Genomic DNA, 21,267 nt, shown 5'->3' with positions numbered 1-21,267 from the left:
AGCTGAGGGGTGGCTGTGCCCGCCCCTCCCCCACACAGTGGGGCCAAAGGGCAGCAGGGTTTGACCCTCACACCCCAAAAAAGGGCTTTTTCTGTCCTTTCACTATCAAAGTGGAGAGGGTACCCATGCAGAGGATCCTCTCTGAGAGATCTTCCCCTCCCTTCTCCACACGTGGGCAGCTGAAGTGGAGCAGCCACCAGGGCTCTGAGTGGGTGTTTCACCACAAGCCCTCGAGAGGCGGCCATGCAGCAAGGGCTGCCATCAGGACCACAGGTGTGTGGAAAATGGCAGTGGTTTTTAATTCTTTTAAATGCAGGAATCTGGGAAGGTTATTGATTCACTGTCACAGGTTTGTTGTTGCTTTTTTTTTTTTTTGGTGGGAAAAAAAGTGCAAATCAAGGAGTTTTGAATCTCATTTTTTAGACTGGAGAAAACCCAGGGTTTGCTAATTTCCCATGATGAAAATTTTAGGGAAAAATTCCCTTGCAGACCTACTGGCAGCACAGGCTGTAGCTCTGAGTATGACAAAGCCACTGACTGCACAGGAGGAACCTCTGGCTTTTAACTTCATAAAGACTGCTGCCCCCAAAATACTTCCCAAAGGAGCTATGATTCAGTTTCTGCTTCATAGAGTAAACTAAAAATCTTGAAGGAAACTGAAAACATTTCATCAAAGCAAAGATATTTAATTATTATTATGGATAAAGAATGAAGCACTCTCAAGCTATAGTCAAGGCTCCAAGTCTCAATGCTGGTTTGAGTAGAGACCTAATTAATACAGAGGAACATAATTAGCTCCTTCATAAATGATGACATGGTGCATGTCCTTTCAATTTACAAGATTAAGTTGGGCTAGATGATCCCTGAGGTCCCTTCCAACCTGTGATTCTGTGATTCTGTGAAGTGTATTGTAAGTGACATGAGTTAAGTTTGTTATTGGTATGTAGCTCGGAGCCTTACACTAAATATCAGCTAAAGTCTGAACCACAACCTTTATTAAGCTTTCTTCTGGACTTCATATACGATATGGTTGTAACATATCTTTCCTTCTTTTCCGCCACCAAAGATGTTATAACAAGACATATTGGAAGTGAGTAGTCTATAAAGGTTAATTTGATAACACTTATTTACTGGGCATTTCAAGTGACAACTCTAAAGTCTCAGAATTTTTAAATATAGGACACACCTCAGTGAGTAGCTGTTTGAGATTTTATTTTGATTGATTTGGTCCATAGAACATTGATTTTTGTCTCTATTGTGTATCAATTTTATGGATTCTCACATACTCACAGTTGTATTTTCATTCCCATTCTATAAACATAAGTGATCATAAAGGTCAATGCCATTTCCTTGTTAATGAAAACAAAAGGTGAGAAGACAGAAAAAGAAAGTAAGCCATGCCTTTAAAACAGGAATTGGTCTACAGATATTTCAGCTTTCACTACCTTTTAGACTAGTGGAGGGTCTGGAAAGACAAATATGAAGACAAACCACAATATTTTGCTATGACCATGCTCTCTAGAAACTTTTTCATGTTCCATGATTTTATGTGTTTAACCAAGTGCTGAGATAGGTCATGTTATAGCCACCTCCAACTCCTTTTTACACTACTGCTGCTTTGTCAAGCTATTTATCTGAATTTTTAACCACAGCATTTGACTTTTAATTGCATGATACTGTAGTTATTCTGCTAGTTGTACATAAACCAGCTAAATTAATGCATAAAGGTATATTCAAGCTGCAATAAGTGGAATGGAAATGCATGATTAAGTCAAAAACTGGTAAGTTCCTTAGACAGTCATGTTCCAGTTGCTGAATAATTAAAATAAAAATAATTCTCCAAAAACGGAATGAAGGGTTTAGTGCAGGAATAACTTAAAATATATAGACACAAAATCAGTGTTTACTAAGAAACCCGTAATTTGGTTTACTTTGGCACACTTCATAAAGACTAATTTACATAAACAACCGTGGGAAAGGTCTGATCTCAACTTTATAGGCTGATGTTTAGGGCTTTTCTGGGAGCAAAAGTAAGTACAATTCCAAATTATTTGTCTGAGTCTCTCTCTTCCACAGTAATTGCTGCAACCACTGGTCATAATATTAAAGATGGACTCCACTGTTACTTCAAACTCTGAATATTTTAAAAGAAAACAGAGACAATTATGTTTGAGGAAAAGCTGGGTGTTGCACATACATAGGTTGAGTTCAAGACACTCTCACCACATTAAGAACCATAGGGGCTATAGTTGTTTCCTTGCTTACTATCAGAATCCTAGTCAGTCTGAAATGCTGAACTGCTCATGACAGCACAGGATAAGGTTAATAAGCAAGTAGATGTACTGGTTTTGGCTGGGATAACATTAAATTTCTTTGTAGCAGCTGTATTGAGCTGAGTTTTGGATTTGTATTGAAAATAGTGTTGATAACACAGACATGTTTTAGTTCCTGCTGAGCAGGGCTTACACAGCATCAAGGCCTGTTCTACTCCACACATGGCCCCACCAGTGAGTAAGGTAGAAGTGCACAAATAGGTGGGAGGGGACATGGCTGGGACAGCTGACCCCAACTGACCAAAAGAATATTCCATACGATATGATGTCAAGCTCAGCAATAAAACTAGGGCGTAGGCTGGAAGGGGGGGCACTGCTTGGGGACTGGCTGGGCATCACTCAATTGGTGGTGAACAATTGTTTCATTTGCATCACTTGTCTTCCTTGGCTTTTATTTTTCTCTCTCTTTGTTGTCATTGAGCCCTTCTTCTAGATTTAGCTTTACATCTGCAGAGGAAAAGAAATGTATAAAAATGGGATTTGAGGAGTAAAATGTAAGGGGATTCCAGGGCCTGTGACACAGATGGGGAAACCAGAGTTAAAGAACCAAAGCAGATGATGAGAGAAGCTTGACACTTATATACAACAAATTTTCTCATAGATACAGGGTTTCTTTGGATGTTAGGTGTTATATGGTATGCAATTTTCAAAACTGTGCATTTACTTTATAAGGCTTAAACAAGCTTCTTAGATATAAAGAAATCTCTAAGAGATTTGATTTGCCAGATTCCAATGGAGATGAGGATTAGTGTTTGTACAATAGCCCACCACAAAATATTGCTGTTGGTTTCTTCACTTGTCTTCCGAAATTTTTCTTCACGCTCCTGAGGAAAAAAAGCGTAATTGTTACCTTTTGGCTTCTGTAAGTTTCATGCTGCTATCTGTTTATAAAAATGGAAGTTTGTTCCTATCCATAAGGTGGATATCTTTACAAATCAAAACTGAGAAGCAGACACACAATATCATGCAGCAGAAAGGCAAACAGAGCTTTCCCTTGTTCACAAAAGATATACTGTGCTAAATATGTTCCATCAGTACAGGCTTAAGCCTTTTTTGGTTTACAGTCACTTCCATATTGCAGTCAATAACTTTTTTGCAGCCAAATTTCTCTATTTAGGTAACTAGTTGATATATTTTAAACACAGTCTGACTGCCTGCATACATACAGAAAAATGAAGACAACGGGTATACGCTTGTTTGAAGGAGAGCTTTATTTCTAACTGCATGGAGATAAATAAATATATACTCAGTCATTTCCTTACCCACTCCAATAAAGTTTATGCACACAGACCAGCCTGGTAACAACAGCTGGCAACATCACCAGCAACAGTACCTGCCATCTGCTCAGCTGCTGTTATTGACTCTGACCAAGAAAGCTATATTTGGAAATTCCTGCTTTAAAATAACACCTGTTGCTATAAGCATAAGTTCACAGTGATTAATTATTTTTATGTTACAGCTTAAAAATATTTTGCAAGATGATGTAGGCTATTTTGGTTAAATACCAATAGATTTTATGAGTTAGTTAAAAATAACACTGCAATTAAATAATAAAACTCATAATATTTTATAAATCAAAAGCCTAAGTACAATATTTTTACATTTCCATTAAGGAACATACTTACTCTTTCATAGTTTTGTTCTTTGGATATGTGATAAATTTGCTCAATTAGATGTTCTAGTCTGACAGTAACTTGATTCACTGTGTCTTTGGCTTGAACAACAGATTCATCCAAAAAATGTTCTCCAACTCTAATGTCCAAATGGATACGCTGCAAACAGAAAAAATATTCTCATTACTGTGTCTTCTGTGTTTTCAAAATTCTTTAGGAAAATAGAAACTATGGATAATTTCCCTTTAAGTTCTGATTGCTTACAGAAATCCTTTCTAAAATTAGAATCAGGTGGGATATTTAAAGTATTTCTTAATTTCATTTTAAAGATAATTATACAAATTTAAAATCTTCACTACTCTTAGGGCACTATTTTATGCTAGCATTGATTCAACCACGATAAAAACATTTTCTGGGTTTTTTTTCGAAACTAGTTAAAAAATGAGCACCATTAGGACCATTCATTGTATTTCACACCATCCTAATATTGCAGAAATTATACTCTTCAGTAATACTGCAGGAAGCTTTTTATAGACGCACTTCTAGATTTCCTCCCCTCACAGTTAGGAATATAAGACTGGAAGGAGACCAGCTGAATCATTATTTGCAGTTTATCATAGTTATTAAAGCAGAATCTTCCATAAGGTACCTTTTTTCTTTAAACCATGGTTTATCCAGTATGAAATACCTCCCAAAATCCTACAAGCTATTGTACAGTCTATAGCAAAAATGCCCCAAACCTGCCAAGCAATAGACCCATAGAAAGAAAAGAGAATAATGGAACTTGCAATATTATGCAACTTATTTTGGCATGAATGAAAAATTTTACTAAAACTAATAAGAGAAAGTTTTCCTAGAAGCCAATTTGTACCTAAAAGAAAAACAAACACACAACAAACAAACAACAAACAAACAAACAAAAAAAACTTTTAGCCAAACAGATAATCTGCAGAAATGCTAGAGCTGGTATTACCATGGTAGAAATTTGCTAGACTCATACATCAACCACAAATGAAGAGCACATCTGCTTTCACCTCTCTTAGAGTTAGATAACTGAATATCCAGAAATCCATCTCACAGCCTTTGTCCATTAACTGTTTGAAGCAGTTCAGATCACCACCACTGCATCTGTTTCTTACAGAAGACCACTTAAAGATTTAACTTAGCTAAAGAATATTTTTCTTTTTGTGATCTTTATTCCTGAAGATATAAAGAGCAATATTTTCAATACAGCTCCCTTCTATACCGGCTAAAAATCTCCTGGTGCATCTTCAGAATCACATTCATGGTGTGTAGTTAACTATGACCAGCCAATGCTTTATCCTCCTTACCTTCTGTAGCTGATAAGCTCCACATATTTTTTTATTTTTAGAACCTATGTACTTTTGTGCGGTGTATGCTTGAATTTCCACTCATTTCTATAAATCGGTCCATAAGAACACCTGCTTATTACAGTGTAATAGCCCCACTTCAGTACTGTTAACTCTTCTCAGTTCTGTTATCTACACGTTCCCAAAGCACACATCTAAGACAAAATTTGGCCTACCTCGCTTATCACATTTATGAGATGTTTATATCTAGCTGGTTACCTAATCTTTTGCAGGCAACTGGGAAAAAAGCACTTCTAGAGAGTAGTTCTTACCTGTTCAACTATCTTTTGAGAAGAGACATATAGGTAAAATTCTCAAGAGTGTTTATTAAATTCTTTGCTGAAATAGATTACAGCCATATCGCCTCTGATGGCTTTTTTTTTTTCAAAATCTACATTAAAACCAACTTTGTTGGTAGTTGGCAATATCAAATATGCTAATATATTCTTAATTTTAATTTCTTTCAAAAATTAAAATGTTAAATTTTCTTTAGGAATTCAGTCTAAGTTAGTGAAGACATGAAATATCTTTATGACAAGTGTTTGTGTCAGTCAATCTTACATATCTATCTTTTTGAAACAAATAGTTGTTCTTATTGATCAGACTCTTTCCCATTCAAAGCACTGTACAAACATTAAATCACTCTATAGTTATTAGTCTTGTCTCTTTGACTTAAATATCAGAACAGAGTATTTTTATGTCTTTAACTTCAAAATTCTAGGTTTGTCTTCTTTAATCACTAGGAAATGTTGAATTTTTCTGCTAGCAGTTAGACCATCTTCTAATCTAGTTTGTAATCTCTGCAGTTTGTAAGCAATTGATAGTAGTACAACAAAGAATATTTAGGAAATACACCTACCAGTTTACTTCCTGCAAATGCCACAAATCTTGTGGAGTTAGACTGTAAACAGATAATATGCTCCCCAGATAGATAGGATGTAAAAGAAAATGTTCCTTGTGGCCCATACAGTTTTGACAATAGTACCTGTAATTTAGATATTATATATGTTGGGTATGTACAGTATAAATATCAATAAAACAATCAATAAATGTTACTGTGAATTGGATGTAAAAAGTAATCAATTAACCTTCTGACATAATTAAATTTATCTGAATTTCTGAACAGATTTCGAGAAAAATAAACAATTTTAGCTCACAGTGAACATTGAAATGCTATAGATTTCTGCAGTGTATGAAAATCAATGCTCTCTAAAGCATTTAAAATCTGAAAACTAAGACCTTGCCTAGGCACAGAAATAAATTGTCCATTGCTGAAAAAGCTCAGGACCTCATGGCAATGCAGGCAGTTGCTATGCATGATGGTGATATGCAGCCTTGTGGTAATCTTGACTTTTGCAGTTTAGTGTATCATCAACCTTTGTTTCTGCTGCTTAAGTACATTCTGTTCCATTTTACTTCATAAGTGAATTTTCTTTTTTTTTTAAATCTAACCTGTTTTCTCAGTTGTCACTTACTACACCTAATGACACAGTTTCCCAAATCCAGTAGTAATGCAAAAATTTGCCACAGAAAACACTGTCAAATATTATCTTCATTTACTTTGATAGAAATCACAAGGTGCTTACACCTTTCAACATCAAAATACTGAACTACCTTGTAGACTGTAGTTTTACTTCTTCCCCATATGCCTATTATTTTTAGATAGTGCTGCCTGTCAGTGCCAAAAGTCAACTCATAACTCCTACATAAACATTCCTAAAGCATACTTACCTCAGCAGAAGGAGTGGTGACAGTCACAAACATTCCCAAACCAGGAGCAGATTCAAGAAAGTCTTGTTTATGTATATCCCAGCGTTGTACTTTGTAGTTCCCTGAATAGAAGCATAGAAAAAATCTGTTAAATAAAGCATAGTTTAATATTAAATATCTTTATTGCTTTTCCAGCAAAAATATTAAGATAAATAATTAACAATAAAACAATTTATGTATTTCATGTGCTTATGATTAAAATTGCTCAGGGGGCACTTTATAACAGTGTGAAATGCAATAAATTTTTACTACACTAGAAAATGTTCTAGAATACTACCAAAATGTTTGATTAACAAGTAATACTTTTTGATTACTCTTAATGCTCTGACAAGTTTAGCATACAGAAGGCATGCTGAGACCTCTAAAAGCATAAGTGTACTGTATTCAAATTACATTTTTAGGATTGTCTTTCATATTTATGACATTATTTATAAAAAAGATGATTAATGATTATACATTATTTTTTACTCTCTCCTACCAACCTAACATTTACATTCTTGTAGACTAATTTAATGTGCTTGTGATATCCCAGCTGAAGTGGAACTTTAGTACATCTTGAATTGCTTCTTTCCAGGCCAGTGTTGATCGAAAAAGTAACTCTCCCATTGATATGGGGAAAAACATGTTACAGAAATTCTGGTATGAACGAGTAAATCAGTCAGAATGTATAGAAGCACACACTGAAGCAGCAATATAATGGCAGTAGAATTAGAAGACAGACTTTGTCTAGTCAGTGAAGCACTCTGGAAACTCTGGAAAACTCTGCATTTCTTTGTGTGATGGATACACACAAAGTGTGAGGACATTATGACTAGCCACTGCTGAGCGGAGTTATTGTCAGTGCACCCTCTTTCTTATCACCATGGTTTTACCATATCTATCAATCACAGATTTTCCTGTTACCTTACAAGCTACCTTTATTAATGCATAGGTTAGATCAGCATATAGCATTGACAGGTACCTACCAATTACCAATGTGTCACTGGGAACATCTTCGATTATGCATTTCTCTTCTCTTTCTCCACTGTGAAAATATAAAGCAAGTGAAAAAGCAATCCAAAAGTTCATAAGAAATCCTATCAATTGGCTTTTCATGGTTTTTATGTATCCCAGTTGTACTGCTTTTGAAGACAACTATTTACAAATGTATGTAGTCCTGTGGTTGTTCCTTTCTTGCTCCTTATCGGTGTATTTTTGAGGGAGGAAAAAAACTGTGAGAAAAGGCAGCTGGTGGTTACACATTTATAAATAACTACAGTATGTTCTGCAGAATGAGATAACATGAAAAAGATAACTTGTAAAATCTTTCTTCTTTCCCAACATCTAGATTAAAGTTTTATTTTATAAACATAGGAGAACACGAAACTGGAAAAGACCGCTCAGGTTCTTGAGATCAGCTCCCTAGATTACTGTAAGCAACTGCATTGTCTATCTCTTTCCATAAACTGCTCAATTTTCAACTTAAGTTATCTTGTTAACTTATATTCCGCATTTATTCTGGGTGATTATTCCAGAGCTTCACTCCTCTTTGATTAAGAAATCTTGTCATTTCCAACCTATTGGACATATGTATATCCCTGTACAAAGCCTGTAGGGACTACATGAAAGGGCTGAAAGAAAGATGGAGAAGAAAGTCAAAAGAACTGGAAAAATAAAAGACTCTGAAACACTAATGAATATGATATAGCAGGGAAAAACATAATAAAATTAACACTTTCCGAATAAGATTTTTTACAAAAGAATGTCTTTCTCTTAGATACTGCCTAATAAATTCCCTAAAGAAGGTGATAGTGTAAATTAAATAATGATAGATTTTTTTATTGTTACCCTTTGTACTAATATTGACCAAACAATCTATATGCCTGATGACAAATTCAGTTTCACTCAAGTGTTCCTTGTCCTATAAACTGAGATCTGTCTGAAAGGTTGGCCTCAATGTGAGAGGACATGCGGTCATTTTCTGGCAGAGAGGACACACCTATGGGATCATTTCTAGTAGGGAGGAACCACCTTTGAGCTCATTTTCCCCTTCAGAAGCTCACTATGCTCCTGTTGTAAGACTCCGTAGTTTGATCACTTACTCTCTCCGACCCTGCCATGTTCCTCAGCAGCACCTGCCATTTGCAGATGAAATTGTTCTTTGAAATTGTGTCTTTGATGAACCTCTTAGTTCACTTCAGAGTTCTGTCATCTTGACTTCAGGGTATGGGATATAAGCTACCTCTACTGCACACACACGTCATACAGGTGGTACACAGTACCGTGGACAGGGATACTGCCATCTCCTTGCTGGAGATTTACCAGTATTTATTTTGCTTGAAAAGGTGGTAGTTGGATTTTATTTTATGTTTTGTTTTTATATAGTTGTCAAATACTCAGCTGCATAAAATACATCCTCAACACTGAGAATGCACAGACTGAAGGATCATTTTCCCTTATTCCCTTATTCTCTTATTGTTCAACAACTCCTCTGAATTATTCTTTTCCTCACAGAATGTCCTATTTGCATTTACTGTTATTTAGTGACACCTATTTATTAGTAAATAGAACTATGTTGGTCTTCCTATTTATTTCTGGGCAGCCCTTCTGAGAATCTGGTTTAGCAGATGCATTCTGCTAGCGCTGGTAGTCGTAGAATTGGCTCCATCATAACACAAGAACATGTATTTTCCTAGTAGCAGGGAAGAAGGATGGACAGCAACTCATCCTCAATATCTGTAACTTAAATACATAGAATTTCAGGATGGTAACTCCTACTTCACATCTGCTGGTTTACTGCCCTTCACTGCACTTGCTATCTATAAAGTTACCTCAATAAAAAAGTCTTTGTCTAACACTGACAGAGGCTCACAATCATCATAAGTTTGGTCCATTCCACAGCATAAAGTATCTTCACAGAAGTTCTAGCAAAAGTACAAGTTCACCTCCAGCAAAATACAACATCCCTATATTGATAAAGATGTTGTCAAAGATGAGAAGCCTTGATTCCTTAAACTTTCCTTCTTTTTCTTTGACTCAATATGGTTAAGGATAGAGGGATACAAACTGCAACTCATGCTCATTAAATCCTTAGGAGTCTCAAGGGTGATATTAGGACTCTGTTACTACTTTAGCATTTATCCACCAGAAATAATTTTGTATTACACAGAATCTCATCGTATAATTGGACTCTTACCCCTCCACCACAGGAAGGTCTTGACTGACATGCACCTGCATAAACCCTCATGCCATATTATAACTGCAAGAAGTATAGGTTTGTCTGCAGATTATGACCTACTTAAGCAATCATCCTTTTAGCTTTTTGTTGACTACTTGAGGTTTCCAAAATTCCATTTTCCAATGGCAGAGCACAAGATGTACACAGGATGCCACTTTATCCTTCACTCTGCCCAACCAGTTGGGACAGACACATTACTTCTGTACTTTTGGCTAACAAATGCTAACATAGTAGGGCTGCTGGACTTCAAACAAACAAAAATAGGTTAGCTTCCAAGCAATCAGGCTGTCATGCAGCATACTGAGAGATTTTTTGTCTCAGGCATTCACAGTACCTGTGAATTACCACGGCCACAGCTTCTACATACACATCCCATTAAACGGGATTCAGCTGAATTCAGAACTGCTGTATCAAATGTTAGATTAATTTTCTGAGCACACTAAATATTGTCATGGAATAATCTCAGTTACTTTATTGCATTGGATCATTCATAACAGATCAGATTTTCCCAATATACTTCAATTACCTGGGACTGGGAATATCATGAAACAGGATTTTTGGCCTTTAATGTCATCAAGTACTCTCAGATCTTTTGCTCGCACTCCAGTTATGTCCTGATGGGGACAGAGCTCATTCAGTGGTCAGAAAGGCTGGCATATACTTTCCCTCCCATTCTAGAAGTTAGGCACACATTAGTTTTGGAGACCATGCTTAACTTAGGCAGTGTGGCTAGGATGTTAGAGCTATTTTTTGGTGAATCTAATACTGTCTGTCCCAAAATGATCTTTAACAGCAGACCCTGTGCCATCTTGACAATTGCTTGCATCATTTCAAAGCAGGCTCAGGGGACAAGATTTGGTCGGTTAGAGCCAGCCTACCTTACAGTACACATACATACTATAGAGTTGGCCCTCTGAAACAGCTTCTCCTCAGCCATGGGAAGGCATATTTACCTAACAAAATGGAACAAGGCCTCAAACTGCAGTTAGTACATTTGTTTCACACACACACACTCAGGATCCATCACAGTCATTCTGGAGTATTTGGTAGAATGAAATGTCTGCCCTCTCCTTTAGACCCCCTAAGGCTCGCACAACCAACATTTATGCTATGGTACCAGGGGGAGCTTTTCAGTGCAGTTCAGTTCAAGGATCACATCAGTCCTTCCTGTATCCTGACTTATCTACAAAAGTACCCTGTTTTTTCCTAGTCATTAACCACCAAGGTGCTATATTGGGTGTTTGCAGAGAGGCCGCAGCCCATAGAAAAGCATAAATACATGCACAGCTTCAGCTGGCATTCCTACCTACTGGGAGATAATAGGAAAAACTTTCACATGTTCACAGCTAACTGTCCTTAAATTCCTTGAAGTACTGAACAAGTTGTTCTCAGTAATGAGGTACCCTATTCCACTCTAAGAATTTAATTTGGTGTTTGTGGGTTTTGTGAGACCACGGTTCAAGTCTGTGGTGACTTTTTTTGCTACTACACTTACCTTTAACCATGTCTCTCATTCTGCAAGACTATCTGCCAAGGTATCAAAACTGATTCTTCCTAGAACACATTCTTGCTAAAAAAATTTTTTTTACAAATCCATTTCAATTTTTCTCCCAAAGTATTTTCTGAGATTACTTTAACCCAGAAATTAATTTACCTGTTTCCTTCCCTAGATCTCATGTACGTAATATCACAGCATCTTGCCTGCCAGCCATCTGTAACACTGGATGTAAGGGAAAAGGAAGGAAGAGCTTCTCCATGTTTCTTTGATGTCCCAAAATTTTTAAGACAAATCCAAGACTGTGCTGAAAGGAAAAGCTACAAAGGCCTAGACATATCCACACAGGGATCCTGTACCTCACTAATCAGTTTAGTAAAGATATATTGTGAGAAATGTGCTCCGTCATTTGAATGTTCTTCACTAGATATCACTGTATCCACAGTCTTGCCAAGAAATATCTCCGTCCCTGGTGTTTGCAAAGTCAATACCTGGAACTGTATTTGTGGCCAAACATTATATTGCTGCAAGGGCACCCTTAAAGCATGTCACACTTACCAAGGTCTCCTGAAGTTAATGCTTACAAAAATCCCATATCCACATAACTGACTGGATAGGAAACTTCTGCTTGAAGGAACGCACAGTGAATTGCCATGTATGTAAACACTCTAAAATAGAAATATTGTTTAGCAATAACTGGAGTTTCCTGAAATGTGTTGGCCTTTTACATATTCACTTCCCTTTCTACTCCACCTCCCCCTCTCATCCATTCTCCTTCAGTGGCCTTCAGGAAACTTTTGGCTTCAGGAGTTTGAGTAAACACTGAGACTGCTCCACTATCAAATCATATCTTGTAGGACTGAAATCCTAGATTCAGGTCACGTATACAATTACAGATGCAGACACTCTTCTACTGGACCTAGGCCTTTAGTTGTTCTCCACATGTGAAGAAGAAAACTAGTGTTTAGAGAAATGCCAGGACAGTTCCTCAAAGATTTCCTTGTGGTTTGTGGGTTTGTTTTCCCTAAGTCATAATTTTGACTTGCCTCTGATTTCTGCCCAAGACCTTTACTAAGTTCAGTCTATCACAAGATGATCAATCAATTTGAAATTAGTTCCTGTCCTCAGAGAGTATTTAAATATATACTTCAATATATGTTTAGTTTTCTAAGAAGGTGATAGATGTGTAACTATATAGTAAATGTTTAACAGGAAAGAAAAAACAGAAAGGGTAAAAATTAATATAAAAATAAGGAAGAAAAAATTGAAAAGACAGAGAAATTAACTAAACACAAAATATGAAAATGATAGCGTAATACACTATCTCCACAGTAGAATGGAAACAGGGGAACCTGAAAAAAAATAAGTATAATAAAAAGTGTAAGTGAAACAATTTTGAAAAACAGGCAATGGTGGGAATCTGAAGAATGCAAGATGTAGAAATTCCTATAGTTAGCTCTAACAACTGTGCATTTGTCAGCATTTGCAGGACCAACTTAGTCTAGCCTGATAAAGTTTCAAATTTCTTTGGGTCTTTGCAAGATTTATCTCCTGGAAAAACTATAGAGAACACTTTAAATGTTTCAGCCCTACAGAGAGTACCGTGTACTCCTTTAAGTACATAATAAATGTTCTGGTATTTGGCATACCCCAAGAAGAACCTACTCCAATCAGCATCTCCTGTTCAATATCTGTGCCGTATATTTGTAAAATTACAGTCTGCTGTAAAACTTTTATGGGCTGACTATAAACATATTCTATTGAACAGTGTTATTCCAAAATCCCTTTTCTAGTTGATAGACACATGTCTTTATAAGCCGTATGTTACGTTTGTTTTATAACAATTATTTCAGCATTAAAACTTTCCAACAGGAACACTTTCTGACATATTGAGTTTTGTTATATCTGTGTATACTTCAGGTTTAGATAATATTAAAACATTGGTAAGTTTTCTCTTTAAAAAGGTTACAACAATACAAATAGTAGCAAACTTTTCGAGAAACATAAACACATTTACTGCATATATAAAGACAATTATATAATTTATGTTATGGTAAACAGTGTTAACTTTGAGATAGTTGTCTCATGAGGGACACACGCCAACAATCAGTCAGTTTTTAAATCTCAGCTAACAATTAAGTTCAGAGGTTTTCTACTGGTATCCACACTTCTGAGAATTTTCTAGTAATTTTGTTGGCCGAGTGTCCTCATGACAGATATTGTTCTCAGTTCTGAGAAAAAAAGAAGAAGAAAGACATTTTCATGTATTCATAAGTCTCAAGACAAGTTTACTCTGTTATATTATAGTCTTTACCATACAGCAAACATCTGGTCACTCTGATTTATGTAAGTAGTTTCTGAAGAAATGCATGTTAAAAATGTTTAGAAAGACGACAAAAATGCCAATAAATTATAAAAACATAATTTAGAGAAAAAATTAATTTCTAGGTATAAATATCTGTAGATCAACAAATTACAGTATTTAAGAATGCTATTACTTTAGATTTCGTGATTGAAAGATTTTTACATGCGTGAAAGATAATCTTTCCAAATGTCTCCTTTTCTGCCACTAGAGGGTACTCCAAGAACTTAGAGTATATTTATAGCAAGGATTTATTTGGGGTGTTTGGTCTGTGAATGATCAAGTACTGTTGTCATACTAAACCTTAGGAATTTAACCCCCCAAATCTTGATATTAAACAACAACTTTCAAAACCAGTCTAATATACCTTTCCAGCAAAATAGTGCAGCATACCTGAATTATAAGGAACATTGACTGACATATAGTTTAGATTTAGTTAAACTTATCCTACTTTTAAATTATCTAAATTATTATATTTTCTTTATTTCAGACACAATTCTCTGGTTCACATCCTGTTTCTTCATCCAGATTTGGACAAGGCATTCCATTGTTCGCAGGCTGAAGAAGTACAAAACGAGTTCTGATCTTGGTCCCTGTTTTTCTGCAAGTACCTCTACAGAGACCCCAGGAAGACCATTGTGAAACCTCACAGTCCAGTGGTGTTTCTGCAATATACACCAAAAAAAAAAGGTAACTTTACATAGATTTGTGCTTAAGGCAAATACACAGTTGGCAAAGCATTAAGGAATGATGATCGAATAGTGTCCTTTCTTACACAAAAATACATGTAATATTAATAAAATTCATATGTTGCCTCATAAATAAAAACATCTGTTTTCAGCTCCTACACTCATCAACACTGGTATTCTTATCATTGTTATTATTACTATTACTATTATTATTGCGGTCTGGAGACTGAGGTACTGTAACGATAGTGAAGCACAATATTTATTTAATTGAAAATATGAAATTCCTATCAAATAAAACTATACTTAAAATAATTCAAACGATTACATTAAAAAACATTTACTGTCAATTTTATAACTCATTTGCCTTTGCATGGCTTACTAAGAGCACTAGGATTAAAGATTTTTTCTGGTTTATTTAGGTGCGCATATTTCTTTGCGGATAGATATTGTTCCTATAGTTGTTCATATGAAATTCCATTTAACTTTTGTTCCAGTTTGCTTCAGAACTAAAGGAAAGACCCATTTTTTAATCATTAAATCATCTTGCTTTTGTTTGGAATGTACACTACAGTTCCCTTTGCCAATAAAGACATTCTGTTACTGGAAGGTTTTTAATTCTAAAAGGATTGTCAATATAGTTTTAATCTACTGCAAGAAAAGAAGTCAGAAACTTGTGTACTTCCATTGAAAATATCTCTCATAAAAATATAGGTGATTATTCCTTAGCAGGTTAAATAAAAATATTGCTTGTCACAGGAAATTGCATTAGAACTGTGTATTACAGCATTTGTGGGTAAAACAGGTATGCACAAGATCAGCTTTAAATGTTGTACTAAGTGTGTGACCTCTGGTATAAATTTCTGGTATAGAAGTGGAAGTCACCACTTCTGTTGTAATCACTCATTCCCATGTTTCTAATGGGAATGAGGGACACAGCTTGGCAATTAAATCCGTCGTTTTGATTTGGGAATATGTTTTGAACAGGCGGATTTACTGGTTAATGTACAATAAAGTGAAGATATATGATGAAAAATTACTTTTTAAATCCATTGTTTTAAATTTATATCCTAAAGAGGGACAAATCTTCCTTTTAATGTCATGGGAAAAGCGTATGACTGAAAATGAGATATGTAGCACTCACTTTGCGTATGTCTTGTTTACTCATAGAAATATATTAAAACACTAAACTGATCGAGAAATACATTTATTAAGGTATAAATAATGCATAATTAGCTGTGTAGGGAATGAGCTTTATTTTAGTGATTGTGAGGTGACTTTAGCACAGAGCTAGAGGCATATAACCTTCAGACTTATTCTGGAGAAATTCTTCTTGGAACATGGCAGCTATTCTAGGAATACATTGAGGGTTTAGCCTATTGCTGTCTCTAAAATAGTATTTAGGATGTCAGTCTTCTTAATTCTTCCTCTTCCATTTCTTAAAAATCCATTAGAAAAGTATAAAGAGAAAATCTCGGTGGGCACTGTCCAACTGCTCTTTCCCTTAGAGCAAAGATAGTATTTGTTAATTTGGAGATTTGAAAATTACCCTTAAGACTGACTTGAGTCAGTAGTTTGTATGTCTTCTTACCTAAACAAGGTTATCAGCTAAAATATTTAAGAAAAGAAAAATGAGAGAGAATGCTATTTTTGTTGTCAGGATGTATGTTTCTATCACAAATATGTCCAAAACAATTGAATTACATCAATTCTTATTGTATATAACAATCAAGCCATCTGACCCAGAAGGAGACAACAATAATAGTTCTTTTGCTCCATTGTCATGTAAAAACATAAGTATGAGTATTTACTTCAAAGTTGCAAAGAATTTGGGAACTCTGATTCTGGTCAAATGTTGTTTATTGACTGATCTATGATGATGCTGAGGCTTGAGTAACCCTCACTGTGGATATAACCCAAACCTTTGAACCATAGCTAAAGTACGAAATCCCTTCCTTATTCTTTTATGTCTGCTGGCTTGTTTTATTTCCCATGTGTGAGTCTGGAAACTATTGTTATGCAGGTAGGAGGATATTCTGCCTAATCACCTATTTCATCCACACCACCTGTCAGATTTCTACATACATTCTGAATGAATGGAAATTACAGAATTAAGCATATCAAAGTACTAATCACTTACCTGAGACAGAGTCTATTATTTCATTGCTTTTAGCTGGAATATCAAGATAAGGTGCAGGAAGTCCCAGCTGGTTTTTCTTTAATTTCACCATTGTTACTTGAGCGATCGGTGGCAAAATTTTGAGTCTGGGATAATAAAATGAGTTTGCTGGGTGACTTGGAGAGGAACAAGTGATCTGTGAAACAAAAAGGAGAACCTTAAGGAAACTACATCATATTAGTAAGTAGATAACTGTAGAATCATGTTTACACATCATGCTAATACTTTTTGGCAAGTAAAACGCATGTAACCAGTTTTTATGAACCTTAGTTCACAAAATTACTGCTGGTAATCCCAGAATTTTTATGCATAATGCTTTGAGACTGGGCACAATGAATTGTGCCAGGCTTTAGGTAAAGAACTGCAGCGGGAGGTGCTGAAATCAGAGTAACATATGGAAAGGTCTGATGGGACGAAGTGGATGTTACTACAAGGGAGAATACAAGAGTATAAAATAATAATATTAGATATGCTATAGCAGCTGTCATATGGATATAGGAGGCCAAATGTATTGTTTTCCAGCTTCTCTGTTCCTTTTCTCATTACTCATTAGCACAGCATTTGGCTCTAGAAAAACTGACCATAAAGGAAAGACTGACTGAAGGCTTAGAGTATTCAAAACATTTGAATCAAAATGCTGTGTTCCCCAGCACTCTTAAATGACAAAAGCAAAGTATGAGGCATGTACAGTATCAAGCGAACAAAAGAGATTGAAAGTGGGGTCACTGCGGTAGCGATGCAGAAGTTCCCCTCTGCTTTCCCTCAGCAATTTTCCCTCAGATGTAACAGTTTCAGGTTTCAGCAATGTTTCTGCTGAAAACTTCTCCCCACATCACTATTCAGTCTTAAGAATCTTCCTGTTTACATACATGTTTAGTAATGCCATGACTTTTTTGAATATTTTTATTTTCTTGGTGTTATAAGAATTGCCAAAAATTATCTGTAAAAAGTCAGCTTTTACAGAAAATACCAAACTAATTGTATTTGTGGCCAAGAAAAAGGCAAATTTTCATCAACCACCTACATTTATGTAATAAATTTGAAAGACATATCAAATAAACAAAAGCAGTAGGGTTATCAGCTTTGTAATAAATCCCTAGTCAGAGAGCATCAGCAGTCTCAGATACTGAAATCGGTTTCACAAGAGTCTATTGTGTAGTCATAGGAGAGGTATCATTTAAATGGAGGACTCAAAACCTATGTATGAAGTTATGTATATACACCTACCTCTGTAACTGTGTCCTGTGGAATAGTGGCAAAGTTTGGGGAGGAAAATGTGAAACCGCTGTCAGTTCCGGCATCATATGGAAATAGATCTACTGATACTTCTTCCATCCAGTGATCTCCTTCACAGAGATTTAGGCTGTCAATACCCACAAACCAGTCGGGGCTTGGAACAATTCGTACAACAAATGAAACCTAATGAAACAAAATGATCTGTCAGGATTGCATCCCTTACTTTGAAATGCTCCAGTCCTGCTCATAGTAATTTTAACTTAAAATTTTTGAAAGATACTTCATTATGCTCTTCTGCTTTATAGAATTGTACAGTGCTTCCTGCAATGTGACATGCTTTTTAATAACTTTTTGCATTATATTGTTCCTACAAGTGAGAACTCCAATGCTTGTGCGCTAGTGACATAAACTTTTAATATTAATATGCATATTTACTTACTAAGGGATGTCTTGAATGCACTTCTAATTCAGTGGAGGTTTGGCCTGTACCACTGGAAATGGCAGGAGCAGAGAAGATTCCATGTACACTCTGAATTTTCTCTCCAGCTTCTTCTATTTCCTTCATTAATACCCACGCTTCACCCTTTTCAGCAAAATCACGTACACCATTGCTGGCATATTCATTTTTTTTCCACATGCTGTAGTCAGAACTATGAGTAACACCTATTTGAGTGAATACATGGCATGACATAAAAGTCTGGTTTAGATTGTCCCTATTTCTTCAATTCCTCTGTTTTATTTCTGAGGTTAAAAAAATGTGTATAAAAATGAGTGAACACTAAAACATTTGGCTTATCACTGTTTATTTCAGCTGCAGCCAATTGAAAACAGAAGTCAATTGAAAACAGTTGTAGATTTTTGAAAGCATTGTGGATACTTCAATTTCTGCATTTCGTTCTTAATAACTCTGGCTATTTCTTTCCTTTTCATCAGTTATCTTAAAACTGACAATTAAGAAGAAAAAAGATCACAGCGATGAAGAGATTTATCTGTTCTTAAAAGTGTACATACTGCACTTACCTAGCATTGATGACCACTGTGCTGGGGGCCTGTAAAGTGGATACTGCTTAGGGAAAGCAGTCTGACTCCATTTCCCTGTGAAGATTATGCTGTATTTAGCAAGTTCCTCTGCTGTGCAAATAGAATCGTCACCCACAGGCAAGCTGCTGGCATAACCTAGTATTGTTACAAGTAATGTCCAGATAACTTTACAGGAGTGGTAGACAAACATCAGGTTTTCCATTCCCTTCCACACAAAAAGAAAAAAGTATGTTAGCCATATTAGTCACTGTAAACTCAAAACTGAATAACAGTTACCTAATAAAATGTAACATACCATAAGTTATAATCAAAAAGAAAGCATATTTCCGAAACACTAAAAATTGTTATGCTTCTAAAAACATTATTATAATGCTTTCAGATTTGATATTTCGACACTATATAATACAAATCTGGAACTCTACCTGGGACAAGTGTTTCTAATGAAAATAAAAATTTTTTAATCTTGTCCATAGTACTACCTCTGAGAACAATCTGCTTCTGATTTTCTTTGGAAATCTTATTAGAGTCACATCTTGAATTAATTAGAGTAGCAACTGTTCCTGTGGAAAACATTAGTGGTATATTTATTCTTCTAAAGATTAAATTGCAGGTTACTTTGCCAAAAGATATTATTTATTTTAAATTTGTGTTCTACAAAGGCATAACATTTAAAGTCAAATACATTTCATATCTATATAAATTACTTTGCTGTCATAACTTGTGCATTAAAAAATACATTGTAATTGCTTCAGATTGTTTAAGCTACACAGTTGTTAAAAAACAATCTTTTTAAAAAGTTGCTGTCATAGGTTGTGCAAATTTTGCTGTTAAATTAATATGGTAATTGCATCAGACAGTTGAACTCCAGCAATTGTTTAAAATAACAGCCTTAAAAACTTATTTTTAAATGCTTTTGTCCTTTCAGAAAACTATACAAATTTAACTAAAATGCTAATAATATATTAATTTGTAAAAAGAGATGTGAATACTCACTAAATATTTCCTCTGGAGCACTGGTAGGGGGAGAGCACCTGCTTTTGCTGGCAGCTGAGTTGGTCTGCAACAGAAGACAGTAGGAGTCTTGCTATTTATGCCTGAAGAGGGTCCCTTTGGTCCAACAATTATTGTAATCTTTAGACTTTCCAGGTTTGCAAAAAGCATGCCATCTTCTTGTTTGCAATCTTTTTGGACGGACTATCAGAAGTTTCCTGTCTGTCAACTGGTTCAGGTTTCTATCAGAAGACTGTGATGCCGAATAGACGAAAAGCTTTTAAAAAATAGCTTGGATTCTTAGTAACAGTTTGAGTTTTCTGGTGCCTTTACAGTTCTCTGCTCTTATAAATGCCTCCAAGCTATACAAATGAACTGATTCCAACACTGAAATAGTTCTAGTGAATACACTTTAAATGAGAAGCATGTTTTCTTGTAAGTTTTATTGTCTGACAGATGCTCCTTCCAAACATTTACAGAGAGCTTGCTCACTCTCACACACCATATGTATGTGTTTAAATAAAAGGGGTGAGGCATCTAAAAAAGTCAAGAGGAAAAAAAAGTTGCATTTCATAATTGCACATACTCACACAGACTGTGTCTCCTGCAAATATGAATTAATTTAAAGTAGGACAGTGTGTATTTTTGTGTTCTACAGTACCGTATGCTGGATGATGAAAGGGCTCTGTAACATTGTGGTTTCTTTGGAAAGAGTGGTTTTGGGAAGCTCTGAGATTTTTCTTAGCTGTCTTCAGAGTAAAAACCCCAAATAAAAATCTTATTATTACAGTTAAATCATACATCCTCTGTAGCACAGTACATATATTTACATCAGTAAAATTATTTAAATTTTCTATGAAAAAATATGCATAATGCAGTGACCCAAATAAGAATGTTTCATATTTATTTTATATTATTTTCCCCACCAACCTTCAATTAAGTGAATACAAGGACTGTGTGCCATGCCTATAAGGT

At 35.5% G+C, this 21,267-nt stretch overlaps 2 protein-coding genes across 2 annotated transcripts; both read right to left on the bottom strand.

The window, feature by feature from the left end:
• Positions 1-1,110: 1,110 nt before the first annotated feature.
• On the bottom strand, positions 1,111-8,619 carry LOC142056737 (transmembrane emp24 domain-containing protein 11-like). Its single transcript, XM_075092114.1, has 5 exons — positions 8,052-8,619; positions 7,048-7,148; positions 6,176-6,301; positions 3,959-4,105; positions 1,111-3,157 (listed from the first exon to the last, which is right to left on the bottom strand). The coding sequence occupies exons 1-5, from the start codon at positions 8,179-8,181 to the stop codon at positions 3,008-3,010; spliced, it is 654 nt and encodes a 217-aa protein (XP_074948215.1). The 5' UTR covers positions 8,182-8,619; the 3' UTR covers positions 1,111-3,007.
• Positions 8,620-12,074: 3,455 nt separating this feature from the next.
• SPON2 (spondin 2) lies at positions 12,075-20,805 on the bottom strand. Its single transcript, XM_075092113.1, has 6 exons — positions 20,296-20,805; positions 19,282-19,507; positions 18,701-18,924; positions 18,253-18,444; positions 16,987-17,161; positions 12,075-14,825 (listed from the first exon to the last, which is right to left on the bottom strand). The coding sequence occupies exons 1-6, from the start codon at positions 20,461-20,463 to the stop codon at positions 14,647-14,649; spliced, it is 1,164 nt and encodes a 387-aa protein (XP_074948214.1). The 5' UTR covers positions 20,464-20,805; the 3' UTR covers positions 12,075-14,646.
• Positions 20,806-21,267: the final 462 nt, after the last annotated feature.

This window comes from Phalacrocorax aristotelis, chromosome 4 (assembly GCF_949628215.1).
Source record: "Phalacrocorax aristotelis chromosome 4, bGulAri2.1, whole genome shotgun sequence".
NCBI classification, from domain to species: Eukaryota; Metazoa; Chordata; class Aves; order Suliformes; family Phalacrocoracidae; genus Phalacrocorax; species Phalacrocorax aristotelis.
This window is presented reverse-complemented; position numbering and strand designations above follow the sequence as displayed.

Coding starts and splice junctions, on each gene's coding strand:
- LOC142056737 (XM_075092114.1), bottom strand. CDS start 8,181: ATGAAAAGCCAATTGATAGGATTTCTTATGAACTTTTGGATTGCTTTT. Junction 7,149..8,051: donor CAGTGACACATTGGTAATTG/GTAGGTACCTGT, acceptor GCTTCTATTCAG/GGAACTACAAAGTACAACGC. Junction 3,158..3,958: donor AAGAACAAAACTATGAAAGA/GTAAGTATGTTC, acceptor TTTTTTCCTCAG/GAGCGTGAAGAAAAATTTCG.
- SPON2 (XM_075092113.1), bottom strand. CDS start 20,463: ATGCTTTTTGCAAACCTGGAAAGTCTAAAGATTACAATAATTGTTGGA. Junction 18,445..18,700: donor TGCATTCAAGACATCCCTTA/GTAAGTAAATAT, acceptor TTGTTTCATTAG/GTTTCATTTGTTGTACGAAT. Junction 14,826..16,986: donor AATAATAGACTCTGTCTCAG/GTAAGTGATTAG, acceptor TGTATATTGCAG/AAACACCACTGGACTGTGAG.